At 41.6% G+C, this 10,549-nt stretch overlaps 2 protein-coding genes across 3 annotated transcripts in view; one reads left to right on the top strand and one right to left on the bottom strand.

The window, feature by feature from the left end:
- Positions 1–576: 576 nt before the first annotated feature.
- Dhdds (Dehydrodolichyl diphosphate synthase subunit) lies at positions 577–5,286 on the bottom strand. Its single transcript, XM_065437583.1, has 6 exons — positions 4,972–5,286; positions 4,740–4,882; positions 4,529–4,645; positions 3,225–3,326; positions 1,597–1,819; positions 577–779 (listed from the first exon to the last, which is right to left on the bottom strand). The coding sequence occupies exons 1-6, from the start codon at positions 5,149–5,151 to the stop codon at positions 633–635; spliced, it is 912 nt and encodes a 303-aa protein (XP_065293655.1). The 5' UTR covers positions 5,152–5,286; the 3' UTR covers positions 577–632.
- Positions 5,287–5,415: 129 nt separating this feature from the next.
- BRWD3 (bromodomain and WD repeat-containing protein) overlaps positions 5,416–10,549 on the top strand; it is a 64,110-nt gene continuing 58,976 nt past the window's right edge. For both annotated transcript variants that reach the window (XM_070539141.1, XM_065437587.2), the window contains exons 1-5: positions 5,416–5,684; positions 5,784–5,842; positions 5,919–5,948; positions 6,100–6,159; positions 9,598–9,748. In XM_070539141.1, the coding sequence (XP_070395242.1) occupies positions 5,636–5,684; positions 5,784–5,842; positions 5,919–5,948; positions 6,100–6,159; positions 9,598–9,748 (349 nt within the window). In that variant the 5' untranslated portion in view covers positions 5,416–5,635. The remainder of the gene's footprint in view (positions 5,685–5,783; positions 5,843–5,918; positions 5,949–6,099; positions 6,160–9,597; positions 9,749–10,549) is intronic.

Below are 10,549 nucleotides of genomic sequence, written 5' to 3'. Positions count from 1 at the left end.
TTTTTGCTTGCTACTCCTATACACCAATGCCTTGCCATGGCGACTTTTGTTGAGAGCCTGCATGCACGTGTGCCGTCCATTCAAACGCTAAGCACGAAAGCGCGGAACACACGAGCGTGAGGTGCACATAAACATGACACGTGAAACCAAATCGGACACTGCCAGGCATACATTCCGTGCGCTTAACCTAACAGCCGAATGTGAGCTGGCGTGGGGAGGAAGGCAAGCGCACACCGATGAACCCTCTTTCCAACTGACTGTCAGCTGCGAAACAGCCGAATGCCGCACTTGAAATGTATCAAGCGCATGACTTGGCCGCACGAGAGTGAGGGCAAAGATTGGCATCACTCAGTGCACCTTCAAAGCAGGCGTCCAATCAGCCGCTCCTTCACCTGGAGCCTTGGCTGCGCATATTTTATTGCGACTACATTTGTGTCAGGTGCAACTCTTTTATATGACGTTTGACTGTAGTCCCTCATGCAGCAACATGCAATGTGGGCAACCTCTCCACAATCGATTTGCATTGAATGCAGCTGAATTATTAATGTCCAAGAATACCCAAAAAACAACACTGTGTAAGATAACGAAAACAAGTCAGAATATATTTTTCGGGCATTTATAGAGAATTGGTCTCATGTGACAACTACTTCCTGCACCGTCTGGCCTAGCCTCATGAGCCGCAGCCTTTCCTGCCATCTTTCCTCCACATCATCTGTGAACCTCTGCAAGCTCTTGTCATCTGCATTTTGCAGCTCCTTTGCTCTTGTGGTCTTGAATGCCTAGAGGGAAAAGGGTTTAAAACTGTTTGATAAAACTACTCTCGATTCATGCAAACGTCAGCTCTAGTTCGCACATTTAGCTGTAACAAAAGCTGTTTTAGAGCATCCTGCATTCATTGGTTTGGTGGTCGGATGAGTTTATTTTTTCTGAAATATTAATGTAAGAGGATAGGCTTTTGGAATTGTGTTTTCACTGCAGTTCAGAAGCACCTATCTCAGATGGCCCTTTCAGCTAAGTCAAACATTCTGCTTTCCTGGGCAAAGCAGCAGCAATATAATGGAAGTTCTTGCTGCCAAAAATAGCCGACAAAGATATTTATAAAACATTCACTAGTCAAAATCAGGCCCACAAGTCTGGTGTTTTCATAACTCGTGTTGACAGAGCAGTTGATAACGCAATTATGGAAATTAAAGTTAGAGCTCCAAGTGATGACCACCAAACAATCAATTTTTCACATACATCCAACTTTCTTTGCGTTTTACAAAAGAAAGCCCAGATTTGTGCTGTGGGTGTATATCTCCAGATATGTTTACATATCAAATGAATATTCTGTCAAAATATGTAATTAGAACAATGATAACTGGTCCTAAGGAGTTTGTACTACCGTGTGTTTATATTCAGGCACAATATCACTTCAAACATGCACACTGTACAGCAAAGAGTGATGCACCTCATCTTCACAATTATTGCTCAAATGGGTAATGGCTTTTAATTCTGTGCAAAAATATGGGAAACACTACATGTGCCTATGAAAGTGTACTTATTAAAGCAAGCACCTTATGTAATCAAGTACTATGAAAGCAAGCACAACATTACCTCCAAAAGGCCACACTGCCGTTGGTAGCAGAGAACTGCGGCAAGCAGATGCCATATGGTGAATTCGGGCCAGAGTACTGTCGTGAATTCAATAACCGATCGACTGCTCTGCCACAGCATAAAGTCACTTAGGCGAACTTCCCCAGAGGTTCGAATGAGCAGTTCGGGGTCTCGACTTTTGCGGCTATACATGGCTTGGCTTAAGGCATCTTCACTGACATCACTGCAAAAGAATGATGGGTTAGGTGAAGTAAAAAGCATCTCTTGCTCATCGTGTGATCGATAATTAACATGCATCAGTTCCTTAAGTATGTCTAATTCCCTTAAATCTGCTAAAACAGTGTTTGAAAACTAGCAGTGAGCATAATTAATAAAAAGTTTAAACTGCTGCCCTAAAGAAATCCCATTCATCACAGGGGGCCCTTTCAATCTTCAGATATAGCTATGTTTTTTTGCCGTCACCCTGGATCCTATTGTGATCCCAAGCAAAATCCTCCTCTAAAACTTTCCCTCAAGACAGTGTGGGCACATGCTAAAAACATTACGGTGTGGCAGCACTTAAAAAAAAAAAGAAATGATTAGTAATATGAGGACCCTACCAAGTGCACAAACAAGAAACTGCTTTTATTGAGAGAAGCAACAGCGAAATGTAATCTTGTACCATTTATCATTTGTTTGCTTCTTCTGTGCACTCAAGCAACACTTCTTTTTCTTTCGCAGTGACCATCCCCAACTGCAGCAATACAGCTGGAATCATCAACAATGTAAGAGGAAGTAGCAACCAGTCAGCAGCCTTAAATTGTCAAATCAATGTAAATGTAGTTTTTAAAATGTTTTATGCCTCAGTTGCAGTAGAAAATTGGATTGGATTCTGGGGTTTTACATGTCAAAACCACGATCTGATTATGAGGCACGCCGTAGTCGGGAACTCCGGATTAATTCTGACCACCAGGGGATCTTTAACGTGCCCCCAATGCACAGGACACGGGAGTTTTTGCATTTCACCCCCATCAAAATGTGGCTGCGGTGGCCATGGTTTGAGCTGAAACCAAGATTTGTGTAGTAGAGGCATATGGTATCGCCATTTTTCACTAGGCAAACTAAGAGTTCACAAACACTCCATGGCAGATGTTCAAAGAGAAGTAAGCAATGTGTTACTGGTCGCCTGCTTGACAAGACAACTGTGCATCCAATTCCTCTATTTTGCCTGACAAGTAAAACGAAATAATAATAATAAGAAGAAAGAAAGGCCATTGCACCAGTAGCTGATGCAAGATGTGCACATGACAAATGCAAAGAGAAGACTAATCGTGCAAGTTTATTTTCACCAATAAATGTTGCAAGGAAGTTCTTCACTCGTAACACTGTCAAGAAATGCGCAGTTGTTTGTGCACTGTGCATCATTTATGACCATGCATTCATTCAATAGACACACAAGCTGGGAGCTTTATGCTCATAGTTGCTCTATATTACATTATAACACAGAATAATACATTACGCTGTACATCAAACATACCATGAAGCTGAGATTGTAGCTCTGTGCTGCTCTATAGTGGATGACAATTATTCATTTCCTTTCTGCTTTCATATATCATACAAAATGTTCTTTTCATAAATACAAACCTTACCTTGGCGACAAGGTGCCATTCTCAACTCCTGTGGCCAATTCTTGCATTGCCTTGCATATTTCGTCCCGAGAAGTGTACGACAGGCATATGTTGAGAAAGCACCTGAAATGTGCATTGAGCATATTAGTGCTCCTGCTCCAAATGGCTTGCTGGTTACACTTGATCTCAAGTGTGAACAGGGCTAGCTGACATTTCCAAGGACAAAAAATTTTGAGGAAGGACAGGCATGAGTTTCTTGCCACTGAATTCCCCAGATTTTGTTGGAAACAGTGCTGTGGGCTTCATTATTGAAGAAACTAAAGCATATGAACACAAATACATTTGTGCTTTCAAGGAATTCTGCATGTCCAAATGTTAGGGCTGAGATCACGCATTAGGCACATGCAGTTATCCAAAAGTTCTTTTTTTGAACCCTTTTGTTTACAGAGGCGCTCTAGTCCAAAGCTGCTAAATGATGAAAATGTTGTATTCACCACACTTTTTGTTGACGATTTTATTTACATAGGCACTCTTAAGTCTAAAGCCATTAAATTATGACACTGCCGTATTCGACACAACGTTTTGTTGACAACATAATTTTTTTTTAGCAGCTCTTTCGCACCCGTATAAAGGGCATTGCAAGTTACTTGGATAACCTTGTCAATAACAACACAGGAATTTCAAGTCAATCACAATTCTCATTGTATTCACCCACTAATATACAGAAATAAGTGTAACAAAGTTTTTTCCCCCCTTTTCATGCAATACATACCTAAGTTCATATACAAGAACTGCAGATGCTCCACTGCACAATGTAAATACTTGACTGGTTCACAAAAATGTGGTCATGCTTGCTCAGATCTGTTTCAGACATAATTGGCAAAGGTGCTGTGCGAAGTAAAATTATGCTGTGTAAACATTAGTAAAGGCTTATTTTTTGGGGTGTAATAAACACTGCGCTTTGCCATCACCTGTTCATCTCATCACATTGGAAATGTGTGTCCTGTATAAGAATCACACTGAGAACTTGCAGCAAAAGTATTTCAGCTGCATTAAACCGAAGGTTAATGTACCCCATACTATTTATTGAAAACTCATTTTGTTGAAGCATTTACAAGTGTGAAGATGGCGCATCATAGATTCCTCAATGCAAATTATTCGCTTCGGTTTACAGCTTTGTCTATTATAAACCAAGCCTCGGCGTATTGTGTGTGTATGTGAAACCGATTTAATGCGAAATTATAGATTATTATCCGCAACACTCCGTGGAGGTCGTAACATGTGGCTGCGCGCTGTGTAAAGAAATTAACTTTTGTGCACAATACCTCGAGTTCGCTTGCGTTTGGCATACAACTTCGGCTACAACTTTCTGTAACTCCACCGGCAAATAGGACAAATTTCCAAGCACGCGGATGCAAACTCCGTGCTCGTGGATCTTGTCCCTGCGAAGCGCAAGTGCACACGTGTCAACGTCAAGACAGGAATGCATAAGGAAAACAGGGCAAAATAATAATAATAATAATAAGCCTTGCGCACATTTCGTTCAACATGTTTTTCAGTTTCTGAACAGCCAGGTCCAGCAGGCCATCCACTTCGTCCTTGCATCTCTTGAAATTTTCGATGCTAAACGCATAGACTGTTACCTCGGTGACACCCAGTTCGGAGCACCAATAAAGGACCTGAAAACAGGCAGCTGTCTTACTTTTGCGAAGTTCGCATTTAAATGTTGTTTGCTTGTGTTTTGCGAACCCAAAGAAAGCCACCTCACCTCGGCTAATTTGTCAAAGCCTTGGACGTGACCCTCCACAGAGCGCATGTTTTGCTTCCTAGCGAAACGCCGGTTCCCATCCATGATGACAGCCAAGTGCGACGGTACCTTTCCAGCTTTTAGAACTCGGATGCCGACAGATTGTAACCATGTGAGCTTCGTTTCTTTGATCCACGACATCTTGAGTCTCTGCGCAAAGTTCGATTACTAACAACAGCCGGCGGCAAACAGCTGATTCACATTACAGCGGAATTCTTCCGTCAACAGCAACGTTGCCGACGTGCTCACTGACGGAAGTCATGCGCGTTGGCATATGCCACTGGATGTCGCCGTTGCCCTGGTTATATCACTCCGCGCTGGCTCGAATTGAACATTTGAACTTCTTGGCAAAATTTCGCGAAAATTATATACCTATGTATATCTTTTAGTAGTGAAATGTTACCTTTAAATACACTTAGTGTAAGTTCTTTTATATTTTTATTTGATTCAGCCTTAAAACTACTTTCTCTGTCGGAAACGTATCCGTTTCTCACTGAGCTTCGGTTCAATGTCGTTGTAAAGTTACCACCTTTATTTTGGATTTACCGCGAGTAGTTTGTAATGTTTAACAAGCACCCCGTAATGCTTTGGATGCTTATATGGTAGATGTAAGAGTTTAATAAGGATGTCAACCGCAACTGCTAACAAGCGGACGCAGGAACTCCTCGAAAAAGGTACCGTAAGCTTCATATTTCTCGGGAACAAAAGTCTGATCCAGTGCGAGCGTTTGTACCTGATTAGTGGAAGCTGATTTCTCATTGATTTGCTTGCAGAGTTGTATTTCATAATTTCAAAGTTCCTAAGCAATGGACCTTGCAAGGAAGCTGCCGAGGTAATTGTAGTTTGCCTCTCTGAGCGTATACAATCGCCTGTAAGCGGAAAACCGATCCAAGCGCGTGTTTTTTCAGGTTCTTCGGAGGGAGATTGAGAAGCATCATGTAAGTTGCCGCTTGCGTTCTGGCAGAACCTCGTGCGAAGCACGTGGTTTTTGGCGATCAAAACATTGCGCTCGTTAGTTCCGAGCCGAGTATTTTGTTAGTGCGATGGGTGCTTGGTCTCGCTAAGCCTAATTTTAAAAATCTTTTCTAGCTTTTACCCAAAAGGCTCGATTGGCACGGGAATGAGCATGACAGGAGTTTTGCTGAATTGGTGAGTGACCTGGCTGCATTTTCGGCAATTTTTGAAAGTTCAAGTCTTGTCACTTCGCTGTGTGATCGGGTACTCTGCGTGGTTTTCTGCGTTTGCGGGCTCACATTTACTTAAAAAGTGCCAGAAATGCGACCAAACGCAGTTTCTTGCAGTATTTGCGGACGATGAAGAAAAGAAAAAAAAGTTACGCTGTCCCTTTGCTGATGAATTCCGATTCACGGAGGAGCACTTATTTGTTGTATTTTATTTGCTGCGTTGACTCCTTGTCATTGACCAACAGGGGGCGTGAACTGAAAGGTAGCCAATCGCGTGAGCCGTTGCAAACGAAACCGTGCAATGCGAGGCGGCAATTGGCTGAGGCGTTTTCGCAATTCGTTGCCACAGCGACGGTACACGTCATAAACGAGATTGCGGTTTATTTTTGTTATTGTATTTCTTTTTTTTTCAGTTTTTTTATTTAATTTTTACGTTGCCAGTTTTGTTGGCGTGTGGAGGAAGCAGTGTTTTGTTTAAAGTGATTTTTTGTTGTTGTTTTTAAACGCGGGGTTTCTTTTTCTTTGTTTCTGTTTGAGAGAAGCGGGAATAGATGCCGTTTTCGATTTCATTCGTTGTTTCGCATCTACGGGTACAGCTCATCGCCCGCTGCATTGCCAGCTTATAATTTGCGCCGGAGAACTGAAAAGAAAAAGAAATTCAGTGGCGATTTAGCGGTAAATGCATTCGCGCCTCATTGAGGGCCCGGACCCATGATTTAAACCGTGTTCACCAGATTGCAAAGTGTTGTTCAGGAGCTAACCATATATATATATATATATATATATATATATATATATATATATATATATATATATATATATAAACCAACCATTTTATAAACCGATCTGCCATCGCCTCTTGTTCCTCTACCTCGTGACCGGTTTCCCACTGTTCACACACATAAATTTTTTCATACTTTCTGATGTTCATTATAAAGGACAAAATTAAAGAAAGTGAGCGTGTGGTTGCACCATATTCTACTGTGGTGTGTGTACTCTGGCATAGAGAAAGTTTAATGTGCTGTGTCCTTTGTTATAAAAAATAATCTCGGTGTTGAAATGCACGGTGCAAACCATAAAGTTCCTTCTTGACATGTGGGCGCTAAAGTGCACGTGTTTTCATTCAGTGGTATAGTCACCATGAAATAAAACCTCTTACTAAAGACTTGTAGCAGCTTTTGTTAAAATGACCTTTTCCAATAATGCTGTCATTAAGTATAACATCTTGCTACAACTGTTAAAACTTGAACATCCACTTGTATTGTCATACTGCCTCAAGTCTACTCTCTTTCTATCCTTGGGTTTTCAAGCAGTGAGTTTATCAGAAGTCATCTTATCACAACATTCTGTTGCAAATTTCTAAAATGCTTATTAGCATTCAGAACTGTTGCCACCTGCTCACTGTAAACCAATTAATTCCGTGCAGGAAGACTTGCTCACTCGTTAGCAGGGGAATATTCTTGCTGGATGTTCGCACCTCTCACAAATGTCAAATTTTTTATGGCATCTTCAGTAACATTAGGACAACGTCAGCACTCTGTTCAAATTACAGCCTTGGCGAAGAACATTGAAATAGTTTAGCAAAGCTTTCTCTCAAACTAGTTTGTGCATTTTTGTAAAGAATGAAAAACAGCAAGTGAGGTGGTGGGCAAAGGGGCACTCATGCTGTTCACTGTGTTCTTGTCATAATCTTTCTCTCACTATTTTCGAGTAAAAGTTTTAATTTGTGACAGCAGTAAAGCTAAACCTGTTCTCAGTGTATGTCGCAGAAAAGAGAATTTCACGTACTTATTTTGTGGGCTCTATACACATGTAATGTGTTATTATTTTCATCAGTTTCATTAGGATTGCGATGACAAAAGTAGTCAAGTATTGTCAAATAATTCGGGGAGGTATGGGGAAGGGGGGGCAGGGGGGGTGTATGTGCAGAAGTGTGAAAATCTTGCTGATAACACTAGGCAAGTGCGGACAACTTGCACTTACATTGAGAATTGTCGTGTTAGATTCCATAAAATTTGCCCATCCTTCATACTCAACGACTGATGTCTGGTTTGACAGAACTTGGCTTGCTATTTAGAATAGATATATGAGCCTCGGTAATCTTGCGAGCACCTGAGGGCAAACTTATGTTTTTCACAATGAATAATAAAAAACTCAACGTGCACTGCCAAAATGTTGAACCATTTCTTTCGCAATAGAGATATGGTTCTTTCAAGAATTATTTACGACTTTCGAAAATTGTTAATGCTGCCTTCCTCAATTTTGTAATGGTCTTTAATCATGTTAAATTTTGCTGGGAGAACTTTGCATCATCACTAGATGCAATTGTGACCACATCTTATCTGGGCGGTCCCGGACACTGTTCTCTGTGCCAGGCTTTAATGCAAATCCTGCATCTTACTTTGTGACCACAGTGTCTTATGCTACTTGGCACAGATAGGCTTGACTTGCCTGCTGTACCCATGAAGACCTCAGGTTCTTTACAGGCAGTTCAAGGCAGCAATATTGTGTTTCTCAAACTGTTGGTCACAACCTCCAAAAAGGTTGAAACAGATTCAGTGAGGAATCAGCACGAGGCTGCAGCTTCCGTTAACCATAATATGTCTCGAATGCTGAATCTGTCATAGTTTGGCAATAGAAAGTGAGCAAAGCTCCCTTTTTGTTTGTCATATTTATAAACATTACTGTACACGTTATGCACTGGAGTGAAAAGCTTGGAGCACCATGGATCTCTGAAGGAAGGGTTTCCAGCACAGTACTGCATATACTCAAATAAGAGGCACACTTCTTTTTCGAAATCTTGCTGAGCTGCTGCAGCCCTTACACCGAGGTAGGCCATTGCGATCTAATTTCTCAGGCCGTGTGTCATGTTCTTCATTTCTTGGTGCAAGAAAAGTGAAAGCTGTTGTTTTCATAATGCATATATTTGTTCATGCAAGCATGCCATGTAGCTGGTGCCCATCTATAGTCCTCACTATAGTCGCTGTTACTGCTGCTCAGATTCGGTTCGGTAGCACACTCATGAATACAGTTGTCCACAGTGCCCTCCATGGCCTTAGATATGAATGTGACATCAAAGCTTTGCACGACGACGTCCGAAGACCACGCACGCCCTGTGCTCAGCATCCAAGAGCATGCACAGAAGCTGCGCCGATCTCTTCAGTCTTCAAATTCTTTATTTCAGCTTTTGGGCTGCCAAGTTAGGGATCTGGCCCGTACATGAGTGCGGCTCTTAGTTGAGTATTTGCTGTAATTATATTTGGTTTACTGGAAAGGAGAGTTGGGATTCAATGCACTATAATATATTACTTGTTGCATTCAGAGTGGCCTTGAGTGCATCATGTTGTCCCAACTAGACCGTGCTGTGGCGTCCTCGGCATCTGGTTTCTTGTGTGTGTTGCAGGCAAGTTCCAATGTGCATATTCCTGATGATTACCTGCTGCAAATATGCTCTCGGGTTGGCCCTCTTCTGGATCAGATCATCCCATGTGGGGTGGCCGGCTCCCGGTCACTTCTTGGCTCTGGGAGCTACTCGCTGCTCAGGCAACACTCAAGTGAGTGGCGCTAGTTGTGCACAAGAAGTTTCTTAAAGCTTACTCAAGGGGAAATGTGGTGCCAGTGTCTACATAGGGGACTTTCAGTGGTGCTTTAACAAGCAATGGGAAGTACAAGCATTGACATGATTTGGCTAATGGCTTAGCCCACACTGGGCTTAGGGTTACGGAAATGTTCTTTACACAAAGAAATTGCCAGAGTCTCTTACTAAAGTGTTATCATAAGTAGCCAACAAACACTGACACCAAGGACAACATAAGGGAAATTACTTGTGCTTAATAAACGAAATAAAGAAACGATAAATTAATGGAAATTTAAGTGGATGAAAAAACAACTTGCTGCAGGTGGTAACCACCTGCGGCAAGTTGTCGCGGCTGTTGGTTTGTTGCCTTCTTACGATATGACTAATAAAAAAAATCGGGCCCCTTTGCTAACCCCCTTTCTTCTCGTTTATTACTAAAGTGTTGTAGTTTATACTCTGTGTACAAGATACAACACTCGTTCCCCACCTGCGGCAAGTTGTTTTTTCATCCACTTTCATTGTCATTAATTTATCATTTCTTTAATTCTATCAGTAAGTACAAGTAATTTCCCCTATGTTTTCCTTGGTGTCTTTGTTTGTTGGCTTCTCATGATATGATTAATAAAAATCGGGGACCATTGGTTAACCCCCTTTCTTCTTGTTATCACTGCAAAAGGTCACACATGGGCCAAGAATCATGCAATGCTTTTAAATATGTAATATCTTTTTCTTGTAGGGACCATTTACCATATAAACTCGTGTAAGGGCCACACTTATA

The sequence above is a fragment of the Dermacentor albipictus genome, chromosome 5 (genome assembly GCF_038994185.2).
Source record: "Dermacentor albipictus isolate Rhodes 1998 colony chromosome 5, USDA_Dalb.pri_finalv2, whole genome shotgun sequence".
In the NCBI taxonomy this organism is placed as follows: Eukaryota; Metazoa; Arthropoda; class Arachnida; order Ixodida; family Ixodidae; genus Dermacentor; species Dermacentor albipictus.
This window is presented reverse-complemented; position numbering and strand designations above follow the sequence as displayed.

Coding starts and splice junctions, on each gene's coding strand:
- Dhdds (XM_065437583.1), bottom strand. CDS start 5,151: ATGTCGTGGATCAAAGAAACGAAGCTCACATGGTTACAATCTGTCGGC. Junction 4,646..4,739: donor AAAAACATGTTGAACGAAAT/GTGCGCAAGGCT, acceptor TGCGCTTCGCAG/GGACAAGATCCACGAGCACG. Junction 3,327..4,528: donor CAAACGCAAGCGAACTCGAG/GTATTGTGCACA, acceptor TGCACATTTCAG/GTGCTTTCTCAACATATGCC.